Source organism: Oncorhynchus mykiss, chromosome 12, assembly GCF_013265735.2.
Source record: "Oncorhynchus mykiss isolate Arlee chromosome 12, USDA_OmykA_1.1, whole genome shotgun sequence".
Lineage (NCBI taxonomy): Eukaryota > Metazoa > Chordata > Actinopteri > Salmoniformes > Salmonidae > Oncorhynchus > Oncorhynchus mykiss.
The window spans coordinates 92,670,194-92,687,585 of record NC_048576.1 but is presented as its reverse complement, the minus strand read 5'-3'; the positions used below and the strand labels follow the sequence as shown (position 1 = coordinate 92,687,585).

Below are 17,392 nucleotides of genomic sequence, written 5' to 3'. Positions count from 1 at the left end.
GGACCCAGGGGGCGGAGTCAGCCTACACAAGGGCCTGAAGGAGGGGTCCATCGAGAGAGGGGTGGTCCCCAGCACCAAGGACAAGGAGAGGCCCAGCAGCAAACAGGAGGCCAAGGAGCGTCAGCAACACCACAGCCACCACCCCCAACCCTCACATCCACACCACCACCACCCACACCCCGGCCACACACAGCCCCACCCCCACCAGCAGCACCCCCAGTACCCCCAGCACCCGGTCTCCCTGGAGGAGGTCAATAGCAGAGCTCTGGAGAGGCACATGGAGCACCAACAGACCCTAGGAATGACCAGAACCCTCAGCGCCTGCCTGCTCAATGGAAAGATGCAGAACGGGGGGGACTCTGGGACGGGGGGAGCCAAGGCTTCCATGACTAGCTATGGGGGGGAGGTGGTGGGGAGCAGGGGGGCTCAGACACAGGCCAGCCACAGACACATGGAGGGTGGGGGGAACATCCGCTGCACCAAGGAAGGGGTGAGCGGCGAGATGAGGATCAGCGAGCAGCCTTCGGACTGTCTGGAGGGGAGGGGCCAGATGCTCCACCACGCCCTTCCCTACTCTGTGGCGCCGCCCCTGCAAATGGGTTCAGCCGCTGGGGGAGGCCACCCCCACCTCCACCCCCACCACCACCCTCACCCGCATCCGGGGGGGTTCCACTGCCTTCAGCTCCACCCCAGCCATCCCCACCACCCCCACACACACCACCACCCGGACTTCTTCTGCCCGCCTCCACCTGCCCCTCTAACCAACCCCTCGCCGCACGAGAGGGGAGGGGGAGGGGGGCGAGACCCCAAAGTGACAGGGCCCACGTTCATACCATCTGTAGGGGGAGGACACCTGGGGGACAAGTCCAGCGGGCAACCCTTCCAGATGGGCACCCCACCTGACTGCCAGGGGTTGGTGGGTGGGGGCGGCAGTGCCAAGGACAAGGCCATGGAGAAGAGTAACTGGCACAGGAAACAGCAGCAGCAGCTGTACAGAAAGGCTGAGAAGACCCCGGACTGGATGCAGCAGCAGAGTCACCACCCCCAACAACCCCATCCCCAACAACCCCTTCCCCAGCAGCCCCAGCCCCAACAGCCCCAGCCCCAACAAACCCAGCCCCAACAGCCCCAGACACAACAACCCCAGCCCCAACAACCCCTTCCCCAGCAGCCCCAGCCCCAGCAGCACCAAGCCGTGCGTTCTCGCAGCGTCGAATGCATCAATAGTGTGGGAGTGGACACCACCGATGTGTTCCGGCCCTCTCTTCCCCAGGGCGCCAAGGCCGGACACTCCCTCCCCCACTCAGTCAACACCTCCCCCTACAGAGACTGCTCCCTCCCGGGCCCCCTGCCCAACGCCTCACCCCTGGGGGGTCGGGCAGGTGCAGGCGGTGGGAGTTGTTCCTTACAGAGAGATGGTCAGAAGGTGGCCCGTATTCGCCACCAGCAGCACGGTGGGCCTGGCCCGGACGCCCCAGCAGCAGAGCTGAACCAGAACAACAAACAGAACCAGGACCTGAACAGGAAGCTGGAGATGTCCCCGTACGGCTACAGCAACAGTGGGCAGGGACAGCAGCATCACCCCCAGCAGCCTCCGGTTCCTCCCTGGGCCATGAGGCCTCACCACGTCCACCATGCAGAGGAGGAGCAGCAGCGGAAGGCCTACATGGAGTCTCTCAGTGGTGGCAGACAACAGCCCCAGCAACAACCAGGGCAAGGTATGGGCCTCCCTCCTCATCCTTCTCCCCAGCCCCAGCCACCTCCACCCCCAGCCCCCTCTCAGCAGCAGCAAGACCCCCAGGTCGCCTCACAGGCCCAGGAGGAGAGCAGTGCCATGAAGAGCCTGCTGAAGTACAGCACCCAGCAGCCCCTGCTCCTCTCCCAGAAGAGTCCCTTTGGAGGCCTGGGGAGCCTCAAATCCGCTGGTCTTGGGGGTCCTGGAGGTGGAGCCCCCGGGGTTAGCTGCACCCTGCAAGGCAGCAAACAACAACAGGCCCTGCCCACCAGGAAGGGTCCGGCCAATGACGGCGAGCGCTCTGACTGTGGGGGGCGTGGCCGGGAGGTGGGCGAGGCGGTGGGTCACGGTGAGGGAGAGGTGCGCCAACCGCCTGTGGGCATCGCAGTCGCCGTGGCGAGGCAGAGGGAACCGTCCTGTCGCCCGGTGGACGCCCACACCAACAGCCGGCAGGGGCGGGTGCACCCCTCCATGAAAGGTACGGGGGTAACCTCCGGGCCTTTGGGGTCACTTGCTTAAATAAACAGAAGGAGCAGGGGAACTGAGCAGAGATTATTTATCTACGACCTTTGGAAGACCTCGCTGATGAAAAATAAACAGCGGGCTTTGCCAAAGCCTAAAGTAGAAACAGCTTTATTTGACTAAACAGTTAGAGGCACTGGGAGGAAAAGAGAGGAGGAGAGGAGTACATGGCAGGAGATCTTAGTCTGTGGCAGTAGAGCTGTAGTAGGTATGGTTGGGAGAGAGAGAGAGAGAGGACTACATGGCAGGAGATCTGAGTCTGTGGCAGTAGAGCTGTAGTAGGTATGGTTGGGAGAGAGAGAGAAAGAGAGAGAGAGAGAGAGAGGCAGGCAGTAGAGCTGTAGTAGGTATGGTTGGGAGAGAGAGAGAAAGAGAGAGAGAGAGAGAGAGAGGCAGGCAGTAGAGCTGTAGTAGGTATTGTTGGGAGAGAGAGAGGGAGAGAGAGAGAGAGAGAGAGAGAGAGAGGCAGGCAGTAGAGCTGTAGTAGGTATGGTTGGGAGAGAGAGAGAGAGAGAGAGAGAGAGAGAGAGAGAGAGAGAGAGAGAGAGGCAGGCAGTAGAGCTGTAATAGGTATGGTTGGGAGAGAGAGAGAGAGAGAGAGAGAGAGAGAGAGAGGCAGGCAGTAGAGCTGTAGTAGGTATGGTTGGGAGAGAGAGAGGGAGAGAGAGAGAGAGAGAGAGAGAGAGGCAGGCAGTAGAGCTGTAGTAGGTATGGTTGGGAGAGAGAGAGAGAGAGAGAGAGAGAGAGAGAGAGAGAGGCAGGCAGTAGAGCTGTAGTAGGTATGGTTGGGAGAGAGAGAGAGAGAGATAGACAGGCATTAGAGCTGTAGTAGGTATGGTTGGGAGAGAGAGAGAGAGAGAGAGAGAGAGAGAGAGGGAGGCAGGCAGTAGAGCTGTAGTAGGTATGGTTGGGAGAGAGAGAGGGAGAGAGAGAGAGAGAGAGAGAGGCAGGCAGTAGAGCTGTAGTAGGTATTGTTGGGAGAGAGAGAGGGAGAGAGAGAGAGAGAGAGAGAGAGAGAGGCAGGCAGTAGAGCTGTAGTAGGTATGGTTGGGAGAGAGAGAGAGAGAGAGAGAGAGAGAGAGAGGCAGGCAGTAGAGCTGTAATAGGTATGGTTGGGAGAGAGAGAGAGAGAGAGAGAGAGAGAGAGAGAGAGAGAGAGAGAGAGAGAGAGGCAGGCAGTAGAGCTGTAGTAGGTATGGTTGGGAGAGAGAGAGGGAGAGAGAGAGAGAGAGAGAGAGAGGCAGGCAGTAGAGCTGTAGTAGGTATGGTTGGGAGAGAGAGAGAGAGAGATAGACAGGCATTAGAGCTGTAGTAGGTATGGTTGGGAGAGAGAGAGAGAGAGAGAGAGAGAGAGAGAGAGAGAGAGAGGCAGGCAGGCAGTAGAGCTGTAGTAGGTATGGTTGGGAGAGAGAGAGAGAGAGAGAGAGAGAGGGGCAGGCAGTAGAGCTGTAGTAGGTATGGTTGGGAGAGAGAGAGAGAGAGAGAGAGAGAGGACTACATGGCAGGAGATCTGAGTCTGTGGCAGTAGACCTGTAGTAGGTATGGTTGGGAGAGAGAGAGAGAGAGAGAGAGAGAGAGAGAGAGAGAGAGAGGACTACATGGCAGGAGATCTGAGTCTGTGGCAGTAGAGCTGTAGTAGGTATGGTTGGGAGAGAGAGAGAGAGAGAGAGAGAGAGGCAGGCTGTAGAGCTGTAGTAGGTATGGTTGGGAGAGAGAGAGAGAGAGAGAGAGAGAGAGGCAGGCTGTAGAGCTGTAGTAGGTATGGTTGGGAGAGAGAGAGAGAGAGATAGAGAGAGAGAGGCAGGCTGTAGAGCTGTAGTAGGTATGGTTGGGAGAGAGGCAGGTAGAAGCAAGACCCATTGGTAAGGGGGTGAGAGTAAGTTAGTGGCACAGAGGACTTAGTGTTCCCTGGGACTTAGTGTTAGAGATTCCACCCTTAATGTTAGTTTTAGATAGATATTTGTGAGGTGCAGAGATTGCGTGTTGGGGGTTAGGGCTCATCAGGGGAAAGGTGGTTAAGACTTCTCCCTGAACTGATATTTGTCTCCTAGGACCTCCTCGCTCCTTGTACCCCTCAGACCCTGCAGGAGAGGAGGAGAGGAAGAGGATGAGTGGAGAGCGGATGGGTCTGACCTGCCTGGACCGAGACAGAGAGGCCTACATCAGGTGAGACTCTGACGTTACTCAGCAATATGACATCATCATACACAGCTGGGCAACTTTCTGATTACAGACGTCAACAAGAACAAAACGTAGACCTACCAAGGCTGTCACTATACGCTTGGAAAGAGGATGTGTCACAAACAGCAACATGTTAACATATCATTTCTGGAGACACCCTACCAGTTCTGGAGGCAGCATTGTGTTTGCTAGCATAGAGTGGTAACATTATCTACCTAACAGTAAATAAGTGTATTGTTTCACCCCACAGTTAAAGTTGTTTACAGTTAGTTAACAGCCGCTCCTAGACTCATTACTAGCTACCGTAACACTGTAGTGTCAAAAACAGGTCTTCAAGTAGGTGTCTTCCTTTACTCTCACCATCCTCCTCTACTCTCACATCCTCCTCTACTCTGACCTTCCTCCTCTACTCTCACCATCCTCCTCTACTCTCACCTTCCTCCTCTACTCTCACATCCTCCTCTACTCTGACCTTCCTCCTCTACTCTCACCATCCGCCTCTACTCTCACCATCCTCCTCTACTCTCACCATCCTTCTCTACTCTCACCATCCTCCTCTACTCTGACCTTCCTCCTCTACTATCACCATCCTCCTCTACTCTCACCATTCTCCTCTACTCTCACCTTCCTCCTCTACTCTAACCTTCCTCCTCTACTCTCACCATCTTCCTCTACTCTGACCTTCCTCTATATTATTCTGTTTTCTGTCTCTCCTCATTTCTCTCTCAATGGTTCTATCTCAGGGATAATAAGGATCCAGTGGACTTCACAAGGATCCATCCGTCCAACAGCTGTCACGGTGACATCACCTCTCACCTCATGGTGCCGGGTGGGACTTCCCTACAATCTGGCCAATTAGGAGACCCCTCTGCGCATGCACACGCCCACTCGGCCCACCACCATTGGCTGCCGAGCACTGGAAGTCCCTCCATCTGGATGACAAGCCACTCCTACGGTGAGAAAGTTCAATTGGATTCAAATTCAGAAAACTGTATTTCCATAATAACCAACGTGTTGGTGTCACCCTACAAATGAAAAACAATTAGACGTCTACAGATGTATTCTAGATCAGTCTTCATCTTGCTATTTCATGTCCTGTTGCTGCCTTTGCAGGCTGTGTTGCAGTATAGCTGTATTGGTAATGAACGACACATGGCTACTGAGTCTGTTGTAACATCTTCCTGATGTTGCAGGAATCGGCCACTCGGCCCTTCACCAGAACCTCGCCCCAGGTTTTTCTGCAGCCATGCCGGGGTCTCTACAGCCTGTGCTGCCTCTGCCCCAGGACCCGTCTACCCAGCTGGTGGTGCTACCCACAGAGCCTGCTGCCCACCCTGTCACACATCACCTGGGTGAGCCTCACTATTGTTCATTGTCTTTTCTTAATGGTTTTCTCCTCTTGCATGTCACTCTACATCCTTACTTAGTTACCCCAATACCCCATTACACCTTTACACCTTAGGTTTGAGGGGTAAGTGTTATGGGGTAAGGGTAGGGTTAAGTGGTAAGAGTTGAGGGGTAGGTGTTAAGGGGTAAGGGTAGGTGTTAAGGGGTAAGTGTAGGTGTTAAGGGGTAAGGGTAGGTGTTAAGTGGTAAGTGTAGGTGTTAAGGGGTAAGGGTAGGTGTTAAGGGGTAAGGGTAGGTGTTAAGGGGTAAGAGTGGAGGGGTAGGTGTTAAGGGGTAAGGGTAGGTGTTAAGGGGTAAGGGGTAGGTGTTAAGGGGTAAGGGTAAGTGTTAAGGGGTAAGGGTAGGTGTTAAGGGGTAAGGGTAGGGTTAAGGGGTAAGGGTAGGTGTTAAGTAGTAAGGGTTGAGGGGTGGATGATAAGGGGTAAGGGTAGGTGTTAAGGGTAAGTGTTAAGGGGCAAGGGTAGGTGTTAAGGGGTAAGGGTAGGTGTTAAGGGTAAGTGTTAAGGGGTAAGGGTAGGTGTTAAGGGGTAAGGGTAGGTGTTAAGGGTAAGTGTTAAGGGGTAAGGGTAGGTGTTAAGGGGTAAGGGTAGGTGTTAAGGGTAAGTTTTAAGGGGTAAGGGTAGGTGTTAACTTTCACACATTAACAAGTCCAATACAGAAAATGAAAGATAAACATCTTGTTAATCTACCCATCGTATCCGATTTCAAAAATTCTTTATGGCGAAAGCACAACATATGTTAGGTCATAGCCAAGTAAAAAAAACACAGCCATTTTTCCAGCCAAAGATGGAGTCACAAAAAGCAGAAATATAGATTAAATTAATCACTAACCTTTGATGATCTTCATCAGATGACACTCATAGGACATCATGTTACACAATACATGTATGTTTTGTTCGATAATGTGCATATTTATATCCAAAAATCTCAGTTTACATTGGTGCGTTACGTGCAGTAATGTTTTGATTCCAAAACATCCGATGATTTTGCAAAAATACTCATAATAAACATTGATAAAAGATACAACTGTTATTCACATAATTAAAGATAGACTTCTACTTAATGCAACCGCTGTGTCAGATTTTTTTTAAACTTTACAGAAAAAGCATAATCTGAGAACGGTGCTCAGAACCCAAAACAGCCAGAGGAATATCCTCCATTTTGGAGTCAGCAAAGTTAGAAATAACACCATAAATATTCACTTACCTTTGATGATCTTCAACAGAAGGCACTCCCAGGAATCCCAGTTCGACAATAAATGACTGATTTGTTCCATAAAGTCCATCATTTATGTTCAAATAGCCACTTGTTGTTAGCGTGTTCAGCCCAGTAATCCATCATCATGAGGCGCAGGCACTTCGTCCAGACAAAAACTCTAAAAGTTCCGTTACTGTCCTTTAGAAACATGTCAAACGATGTATGGAATCAATCTTTAGGATGTTTTAACATAAAACATCAATAATGTTCCAACCGAAGAATTCCTTTGTCTTCAGAAAAGCACTGGAACGAGAGGTAACTCTGTCGGGAGCGCGCGTCATGAGACCAAGGCACTCTGCCAGAACACTGACTCAAAGAGGTCTCATGAGCCCCTCCTTTATAGTAGAATCCTCATTCAAGTTTCTAAAGACGGTTGACATCTAGTGGAAGCCGTAGGAAGTGCAACTTTATCCATATCTCAATGTGTATTCATTCAGTAGGCCAAGCTTTGAAAAACTACAAACCTCAGATTGCCCACTTCCTGGTTGGATTTTTCTCAGGTTTTCGCCTGCCATATGAGTTCTGTTATACTCACAGACATCATTCAAACAGTTTTAGAAACTTCAGAGTGTTTTCTATCCAGTAGTACTAATACTATGCATATATTAGCATCTGGGACTGAGTAGGAGGCAGTTCACTCTGGGCACGCTATTCATCCAAAAGTGAAAATGCTGGCCCCTATCCCAAAAAGGTTAACACTTACCCTTACCCCTTAACACCTACCCTTACCCTTTAACACCTACCCTTACCCCTTAACACCTACCCTTACCCCTTAACACCTACCCTTACCCTTTAACACCTACCCTTACCCCTTAACACCTACCCTTACCCCTTAACACCTACCCTTACCCCTTAACACCTACCCCTCAACGTTGAGCACTTGATCTTTGGTTCATTGTATTCTCTTATTGCAGTCTGTTGTTTTCTGCTGCTGGTTGTATTTTCCATCCAGTAGTTTTACTGCAGCGTTTCCTTTATTTGCTGGTTGCATTAGTTTATTATGTCGACAGCTGATGAGCTTTCTGTTAACCTCTCTGATCTCCCAAACCCGGATCCGGTATCGTGACTACAGCCTCAAGCTCATTACCATAACGCAACGTTAACTATTCATGAAAATCGCAAATGAAATGAAATAAATATGCCATCTCTCAAGCTTAGCCTTTTGTAAACAACACTGTCATCTCAGATTTTCAAAATATGCTTCTCAACCATAGGAAAACAATAATCTGTGTAAAAGTAGCTAGCTAGCGTAGCATTTAGCGTTAGCATTAGCGTTAGCATCCAGCACGCAACATTTCAACAAAAACATAAAAGCCTTCAAATAAAATAATTTACCTTTGAAGAACTTCTGATGTTTCAATGAGGATACTCTCCGTTAGATAGCAGATGCTCAGTTTTTCCAAAAAGATTCTTTGTGTATTAGAAATAGCTCCGTTTTATACATCACATTTGGCTACCAAAAAAACCCGAAAATTCAGTCCTCAAAACGCGAACTTTTTTCCAAATTAACTCCATAATATCGACTGAAAACATGGCAAACGTTGTTTAGAATCAATCATCAAGGTGTTTTTCACATATCTCTTCATTGATATATCGTTCTTGGACGCATGGTTTCTCCCCTATATCAAATGGAAAAGTACAAGCAGCTGGCAATTGCGCACCGAATTCCACGCAGGACACCAGGCGGACACTTGGAAAATGTAGTCTCTTATGGTCAATCTTCCAATGATATGCCTACAAATACGTCACAATGCTGCTAAGACCTTGGGGGAATGACAGAAAGTGTAGGCTCATTCCTTGCGCAATCACAGCCATATAAGGAGACAATGGAAAACAGAGCTTCAGAAATTCTGCTAATTTCCTGGTTGATGCATCATCTTGGTTTCGCCTGTAGAATGAGTTCTGGGGCACTTACAGACAATATCTTTGCAGATTCTGAAATTTCTGAGTGTTTTCTTTTAAAAACTGTCAAGAATATGCATAGTCGAGCATCTTTTCGGGACAAAATATCGTGCTTAAAACGGGAACGTTTTTTATCCAAAAATGAAATAGCGCCCCTAGAGATCTAACAGGTTAACGGCTGTCTCACACACAATTCAACACCCACACATATATACGCATCCACATAGAAAACACACACACGGGCATGCTGCACACACACACACACACACACACACACACACACACACACACACAAACATATAAGTTTGCACTTATAAAACACACACACACAGAGAATACTCATCCCAGTTTCAGCTCACCACCTGTTCTGTCCCCCGCAGGGCTGGGTCCCTGGATGGGTCAGGGTGCGCTTCAAAAACATATGTACACACACACACACACATGTACACACACACACACACACACACACACACACACACACATGTACACACACACACACACACACACAGACACACACACACACACAGACACACACACACACACACACACACACACACACACACACACACACACACACACACACACACACACACACACACACACACACACACACACACCACAGAAGAAGAAGCTAAAGCAGTGCTCTACATCTATGCAGCAGGACCTATTCAGCGAACAGGCTGTGAAATTTAATTAGCTCTCCATCCTCAGTGGTGTGTTTCCTTCCGCGCTCCGCAGGAGTTGCAGAGGAGAGGGGAAGTGCATCCACGAAACCCTTCCCCGGGGAAAGATTAGCTTAGCCGGGTTAATGTTTCAGGACCAAGGTTCCATGGTGCATCAGGGGGGCTGAGGGGGTGGAAGGAGGATCAGACTGGACTGTGAAATATGTAAGAGACAAAAACACATTGAGTTGGAGAGAGAGGAAAGAGACAGAGAGAGAGAGAGAGAGAGAGACAGAGACAGAGAGAGAGAAGAAGGCGTGGGCAGCTGAATCCCCAAAGCTGAGCTCCATGTGTCATAGTCAGTGTGCTCAGCTGCCCTCTCCCCAGATTCACAGTCCACACACACAGCATTCCTATCTGCTCTGTAAAGAAGACACATCAGGGGAACGGCTGAGCTATGCTCCTCTTGAACATGGGAACTAGCATTCCTGCTGGTCCACAAGCTACTCATGTGGCCTGGAGAGCGGGCTGGAGTATGCTAGGCTGGATGGGTGGGTGAAGTTTTAGGGAGCACTGCAGGGTCGATCGCACCAAGGGGACAGTAATTTGGTTACTGGTCAGTGGCTCTGTCATCATCATCATCATGTAGTATGTCATTATAGTCACAATCCAGTGTATTTTCAGGACAGCTGCTATGAGAGTCCATTCTATTCAGGAGGAGGATAGAGAGAGGAAAGAGACAGGGAGAGAGAGAGACAGAGAGGAGAGAGGGAGAGAGGAGGGAGAGAAATAGAGAAAGAGAGGGGAGAGACAGAGAGATAGAGGGGAGAGAGAAAAAGAGGGAGAGAGAGAGAGGAGCGTGGGACGGCTGCTGTTTAGGTGACCATGTTCTCAGCATAAAGCAGCAGTGTTTGTTCACCAGAGGGATGTGATCAGCAGTGTTTGTTCAACAGAGGGATGTGATCCACAGTGTTTTTTCAACAGAGGGATGTGATCCACAGTGTTTGTTCAGCAGAGGGATGTGATCAGCAGTCTTTGTTCAACAGAGGGATGTGAACACCAGTCTTTGTTCACCAGAGGGATGTGATCAGCAGTGTTTGTTCAACAGAGGGATGTGATCAGCAGTCTTTGTTCAACAGAGGGATGTGATCAGCAGTCTTTGTTCACCAGAGGGATGTGATCAGCAGTGTTTGTTCACCAGAGGGATGTGATCAGCAGTGTTTGTTCAACAGAGGGATGTGATCCACAGTGTTTGTTCAACAGAGGGATGTGATCCACAGTGTTTGTTCAACAGAGGGATGTGATCAGCAGTGTTTGTTCAACAGAGGGATGTGATCAGCAGTCTTTGTTCAACAGAGGGATGTGATCAGTAGTGTTTGTTCAACAGAGGGATGTGATCCACAGTGTTTGTTCAACAGAGGGATGTGATCCACAGTGTTTGTTCAACAGAGGGATGTGATCAGCAGTGTTTGTTCAACAGAGGGATGTGATCCACAGTGTTTGTTCACCAGAGGGATGTGATCCACAGTGTTTGTTCACCAGAGGGATGTGATCAGCAGTCTTTGTTCAACAGAGGGATGTGATCCACAGTGTTTGTTCAACAGAGGGATGTGATCAGCAGTCTTTGTTCAACAGAGGGATGTGATCAGCAGTCTTTGTTCAACAGAGGGATGTGATCAGTAGTGTTTGTTCAACAGAGGGATGTGATCCACAGTGTTTGTTCAACAGAGGGATGTGATCAGCAGTGTTTGTTCAACAGAGGGATGTGATCCACAGTGTTTGTTCAACAGAGGGATGTGATCAGCAGTGTTTGTTCAACAGAGGGATGTGATCCACAGTGTTTGTTCAACAGAGGGATGTGATCAGCAGTGTTTGTTCAACAGAGGGATGTGATCAGTAGTGTTTGTTCAACAGAGGGATGTGATCCACAGTGTTTGTTCAACAGAGGGATGTGATCCACAGTGTTTGTTCAACAGAGGGATGTGATCAGCAGTGTTTGTTCAACAGAGGGATGTGATCCACAGTGTTTGTTCAACAGAGGGATGTGATCAGCAGTGTTTGTTCAACAGAGGGATGTGATCAGCAGTCTTTGTTCAACAGAGGGATGTGATCAGTAGTGTTTGTTCAACAGAGGGATGTGATCAGCAGTGTTTGTTCAACAGAGGGATGTGATCAGCAGTCTTTGTTCAACAGAGGGATGTGATCAGTAGTGTTTGTTCAACAGAGGGATGTGATCAGCAGTGTTTGTTCAACAGAGGGATGTGATCAGCAGTGTTTGTTCAACAGAGGGATGTGATCAGCAGTCTTTGTTCAACAGAGGGATGTGATCAGTAGTGTTTGTTCAACAGAGGGATGTGATCCACAGTGTTTGTTCAACAGAGGGATGTGATCCACAGTGTTTGTTCAACAGAGGGATGTGATCAGCAGTCTTTGTTCAACAGAGGGATGTGATCAGCAGTCTTTGTTCACCAGAGGGATGTGATCAGCAGTGTTTGTTCACCAGAGGGATGTGATCAGCAGTGTTTGTTCAACAGAGGGATGTGATCCACAGTGTTTGTTCAACAGAGGGATGTGATCAGCAGTGTTTGTTCAACAGAGGGATGTGATCAGCAGTCTTTGTTCAACAGAGGGATGTGATCAGCAGTCTTTGTTCAACAGAGGGATGTGATCAGCAGTGTTTGTTCAACAGAGGGATGTGATCCACAGTGTTTGTTCAACAGAGGGATGTGATCAGCAGTGTTTGTTCAACAGAGGGATGTGATCAGCAGTGTTTGTTCAACAGAGGGATGTGATCAGCAGTCTTTGTTCAACAGAGGGATGTGATCAGCAGTCTTTGTTCAACAGAGGGATGTGATCAGCAGTCTTTGTTCAACAGAGGGATGTGATCCACAGTGTTTGTTCAACAGAGGGATGTGATCAGCAGTGTTTGTTCAACAGAGGGATGTGATCCACAGTGTTTGTTCAATAGAGGGATGTGATCAGCAGTGTTTGTTCAACAGAGGGATGTGATCAGCAGTGTTTGTTCAACAGAGGGATGTGATCAGCAGTCTTTGTTCAACAGAGGGATGTGATCAGCAGTCTTTGTTCAACAGAGGGATGTGATCAGCAGTCTTTGTTCAACAGAGGGATGTGATCAGCAGTGTTTGTTCAACAGAGGGATGTGATCAGTGTGTGTTATCTTGTGTGTAAGTGAGGGCTTTGCTTTTGTGTGAGAGATGGCTGTACTGGTGTTCCAGCATTGAGACATACAGATAGATGTCTCAATGCTGCACATGTCTGGGTTATACTTTCTGAGAGACATACATTTATGTACAGCTTAGCTCCTTTCCCCCCATTGTGTTGATCTTGGTGTGTGTGTGTGTGCGTGCGTGCGTGTGTGTGTGCGGGTGTGGGTGTACCCCAGCTAGCACATTTGGTTCCTTGGAAGTTATGGGGTACGTACGTTTTTGGTTTCCTATGTGTTCTGGGAACGACACCATAAGTTTCCTGACCGGTAAACATTTTTAGGTTGCAGGTACGTTCAGAGAACGTTTTACTATGGTCCCACAAGGTTTTGTTAACTTTCTGAGAATGGAAATTATAGGTAATTTGAAGGTAATAAATAACGTTCTGAGAACATGTTTCAATATGACTTTTAACAGCACTGTTAGCTTAGTTAGGGTTAACTGTTTTGAATTCATTTGCTTTGTCATTAATCATGCATTTTTTATAGTGGCACACCGTCAATGAGATTCGAACCTATAATCTTCTGTTCTCTATGGAATTAGTTCACTACACCCCCAGAGTTTTTTATAAATTCCTACAAAGATGTTCATTTTAGTCTAACAAACAGACCCTATATCAAAGGAAACAACCACTAATTAAGATCAGGTATGGCAGAGGATAGAGTTTTGTTGATGCTGAGAACGAAATGTATTTGTTTTTAAATAACGTTCTTAGTATGTTACTAATGTTTTCTTGTCATTTTTCTGGAAAGTTTTTAATATTCTGAGAACATGCCTATATATAGAACCATTAGGAAACCTGTAGGAAACGTTATGCTGAAGTACTGAAATTCCCAACTAAGAAACATATGGTTTTCAGAACGTTATGTGCTAGCTGGGTATCCTGCACTATTCCTATAAAGTTGTGGGAAAGTTGTATGCAAAATAACCATTGGACAATCACGCTGTTACTAAGCTCTGAGAAACCTGTGGTTCTCAGGACTTTATGTCCTAGCTGGGACGTGTGTATGTGCACTTGTACATATTCATGTGCATGAATGCATTTGTGAGTTTGAGAGTGCGTGTGTGTGCATGTGTGTGCATGTGTGTGTGAGAGAGAGAGAGAGTGTGTGTGTGTGTGTGTGTGTGTGTGTGTGTGTGTGTGTGTGTGTGTGTGTGTGTGTGTGTGTGTGTGTGTGTGTGTGTGTGTGTGTGTGAGAGAGAGTGTGCGTGCGTGTGTGTGTGTGTGTGAGTGTGTGTGTGTGTGTGTGTGTGTGTGTGTGTGGGCTCCTCTGATCCACTCCTTTCTCTTTCATTAGATGTGATGGAGCAGCCTGGGCTGTGGCCTCCAGTGTACGGAGCCCGAGGGCCCTCCTCCCACATACACCCACAACACCCCGCTGTGTACTCCCGCTCGCAGTTTCTACGGCAACAGGAGCTGTACGCTCTCCAGCAGCATCAACAGCATCATCATCTGCAGCAGCAGCAGCATCAACACCAACAGCAACAGAGTCACCAGTCACAACCCCAGTCACACCCCCAGTCACAACCCCAGTCACACCCCCAGTCACAGCCACAGCCACAACCACAACCACAGCCCCAGCAGCACCACAGGGCAGCACAGACCATGGAGCTTCAACACAGACCCAACCACGCCCAGGTGGGTGTGGCATACTGGCCACAGATTAACATGAATACCTACATACACACAAACACAAGTACGCACGGATGCACACACATTATCATGAATACACACACAGCCTTATTCTCATGACAACACCAGCAGCTTTGTTACATAGTACAGTACTTCCTCACACACAAACAGCATTGGGTCACAGCATGTACAGTACAGTACTTCCTCACACACAAACAGCATTGGACCACAGCATGTACAGTACAGTACTTCTCACACACAAACAGCATTGGGCCACAGCATGTACAGTACAGTACTTCTCACACACAAACAACATTGGGTCACAGCATGTACAATACAGTACTTCTCACACACAAACAGCATTGGGCCACAGCATGTACAGTGCAGTACTTCCTCACACACAAACAGCATTGGGCCACAGCATGTACATTACAGTACTTCTCACACACAAACAGCATTGGGCCACAGCATGTACAGTACAGTACTTCCTCACACACAAACAGCATTGGGCCACAGCATGTACAATACAGTACTTCTCACACACAAACAGCATTGGGCCACAGCATGTACAGTACAGTACTTCCTCACACACAAACAGCATTGGACCACAGCATGTACAGTACAGTACTTCTCACACACAAACAGCATTGGGCCACAGCATGTACAGTACCTATTCTTAGCTTCATAGCCCAATATTATCCCAGGATTTGCTGACTCTCCCTCTGGAATAGTTTGGGCTCAGTATGGATGGTGGTGCAAACTGCCTGGTTTGTCATTGTAAACAGTAAGAGTCAATATATCCAGGTTGAATGAATGCCTGGCTCAGCTGAACACAGGTTCCACACTCCTAGGGTTGCAAAATCCCAGAACTTTCCCAGAATTCCCTGGTTTTCTAGAAACCCTGATTGGAAGGGTCCTGGAATTCAAATCAAATCCAAGTTTATTTGTCACGTGCACCAAATACAACAGTTGTAGTAGACCTTGCTTACTTACAAGCCCTAGCCATGCTTACTTACAAGCCCTAACCAACAGTGCAATTTGTAAGTAAAAAATAGGCTTTAGGTAAACAATAGATAGGTAAAATAACAGTGAAAATAACAGTAGCGGGGCTATATACAGGTGGGACCGGTACAGAGTGTGAGGGGGCACCGGTTAGTCGGGCTAATGGAGGTAATATGTACATGTAGGTAGAGTTAAAGTGACCATGCATAGATGAATTAATTAATTAATTAATCAATTAATCCTCCAACCAGGATTTCTGGAAAAGCAGGGCATTCTGGGAAAGTTACCTGGATTATACAACCTTTCTCACACAATACCAATACTGACGAAGCCTCTTGGTCAATCAGCAGATTGCTCAAGATTTGGTTACATCATCTAGAATGTAGACACGACACTCATAGAAAACAGGTGCTATCTATAATCTTTTGCTGTCCCCATAAGAGAACCCGTTGAAGAACACTTTTTGGTTCCAGGTAGAACCCTTTCGGTTCCATGTAGAACCCTTTCCCCAGAAGGTTCTACATGGAACCCAAACAAGTTCTACCTGGAACCAAATAGGGTTCTCCTATGGGGACAGCCGAAGAACCCTTTTGGAACCCTTTTTTCTAAGAGTGTAGGGCATGTTCTCTAGGGCTTGTCTTTGGTTATTATGGGGTGCTCTACTTTAGGCTATCGCTCCATTCAGTCTCATTGTGGGAGTTGTGCATGGTTTACTCCAATGGATCAGTGGATAAGGACGAGTGCTGCCAACACCAGGGTTGTGGGTTTGAGTTCTGCAATGGGCAACATCATTTAATATGTCAGTCAATGTTGACACTTTTATCCCAAAGGGACTGTCAACATTGACAGAGCCACGTACAGTAAATTCCCATGTAAATGGAACGTTCTGTTCACACGTAAATCACCTGCTCTATGTTCTACGTGGTGATGTTTGTGTGTTTTCGTCCCTCTGTGGGTAGGTACAGAAGAGACCAGAGTCAGTGGAGCTGGAGGAGCTGCTCTCTGAGCCACCAGGTTCTAAACCTTCCAAACCCTACTCCTCCTACCACAGAAACACCCCCACCCCGGGGGCCTGCACTGCTCACCTGTCCCCCTGCTGCCAGTCCCAGTCCCCCACCCTGCGCCCCCACCCTAAGAGCACCCCATCCACCCCCTGCCCCGCCCCTAGCCCGGCAGCCGCCGCCCCTCGGTCTCCGGAAATCAGTCCCGCCCCCCCACAGCTGCCAAAAGGGGCGGAGACCCAGGACAAGAGAGGAGAGGGACAGCCCCTGCAGGATTACCCACAATCCCTGGAGCCTGGTAAGGGAACTCACACTGTCCATCCACTCTGATTATGTCCCAAATATCTCTCCTTCCTCCCAAAGTGTGCACTTGTTCAATTCCCTTCACTGATTTGAAAGGCAATGAAGGGTATAAAAATAACCCCACTAGCTTATGCCTCCACCAACCTAAGGGTTCTACATTTGTGGAAGAACTGAACAGGTGCTCTCTTCAGGATATTGGAGAAACTATTGGGACACATCCCCAGGTTACATTCCAATATTCACACTAACATTTCACTTAGGTTGCGTTTACACAGGCAGCCCAATTCTGATATTTTTTCCACTAATTGGTCTTTTAACCAATCACATCAGATCTTTTCACATTAAATCAGAATTGGGTTGCCTGTGTAAACGCAGCCTGTGTGATATGTTAGAACCTCTCTGAGGGTCATGTGAGAAATATGTATGATGACAATAGACTGTTAAGAGGGATATGCAAGATAGTTAGAGACACACAGCTCATTCAGCTGTCAAGGGTTCTACACTAACAACCCTGGCCTTCAAAGTCTATCTGTGAAAACTGTAAATGACTGATAGGTCTGACA

The 17,392-nt window shown here is 48.3% G+C and overlaps 1 protein-coding gene across 7 annotated transcripts in view; it reads left to right on the top strand.

Moving 5' to 3' along the window:
- LOC110516409 (BAH and coiled-coil domain-containing protein 1) overlaps positions 1-17,392 on the top strand; it is a 203,266-nt gene that overhangs the window by 114,560 nt on the left and 71,314 nt on the right. For 6 of the 7 annotated variants that reach the window (XM_036939199.1, XM_036939201.1, XM_036939202.1 and 3 more), the window contains 6 exons: positions 1-2,213; positions 4,309-4,423; positions 5,182-5,393; positions 5,632-5,790; positions 14,189-14,529; positions 16,485-16,824. The exon at positions 1-2,213 is cut by the window's left edge and continues 118 nt beyond it. In XM_036939199.1, the coding sequence (XP_036795094.1) occupies positions 1-2,213; positions 4,309-4,423; positions 5,182-5,393; positions 5,632-5,790; positions 14,189-14,529; positions 16,485-16,824 (3,380 nt within the window). The remainder of the gene's footprint in view (positions 2,214-4,308; positions 4,424-5,181; positions 5,394-5,631; positions 5,791-14,188; positions 14,530-16,484; positions 16,825-17,392) is intronic. The other variant, XM_036939203.1, reaches the window with a different exon arrangement.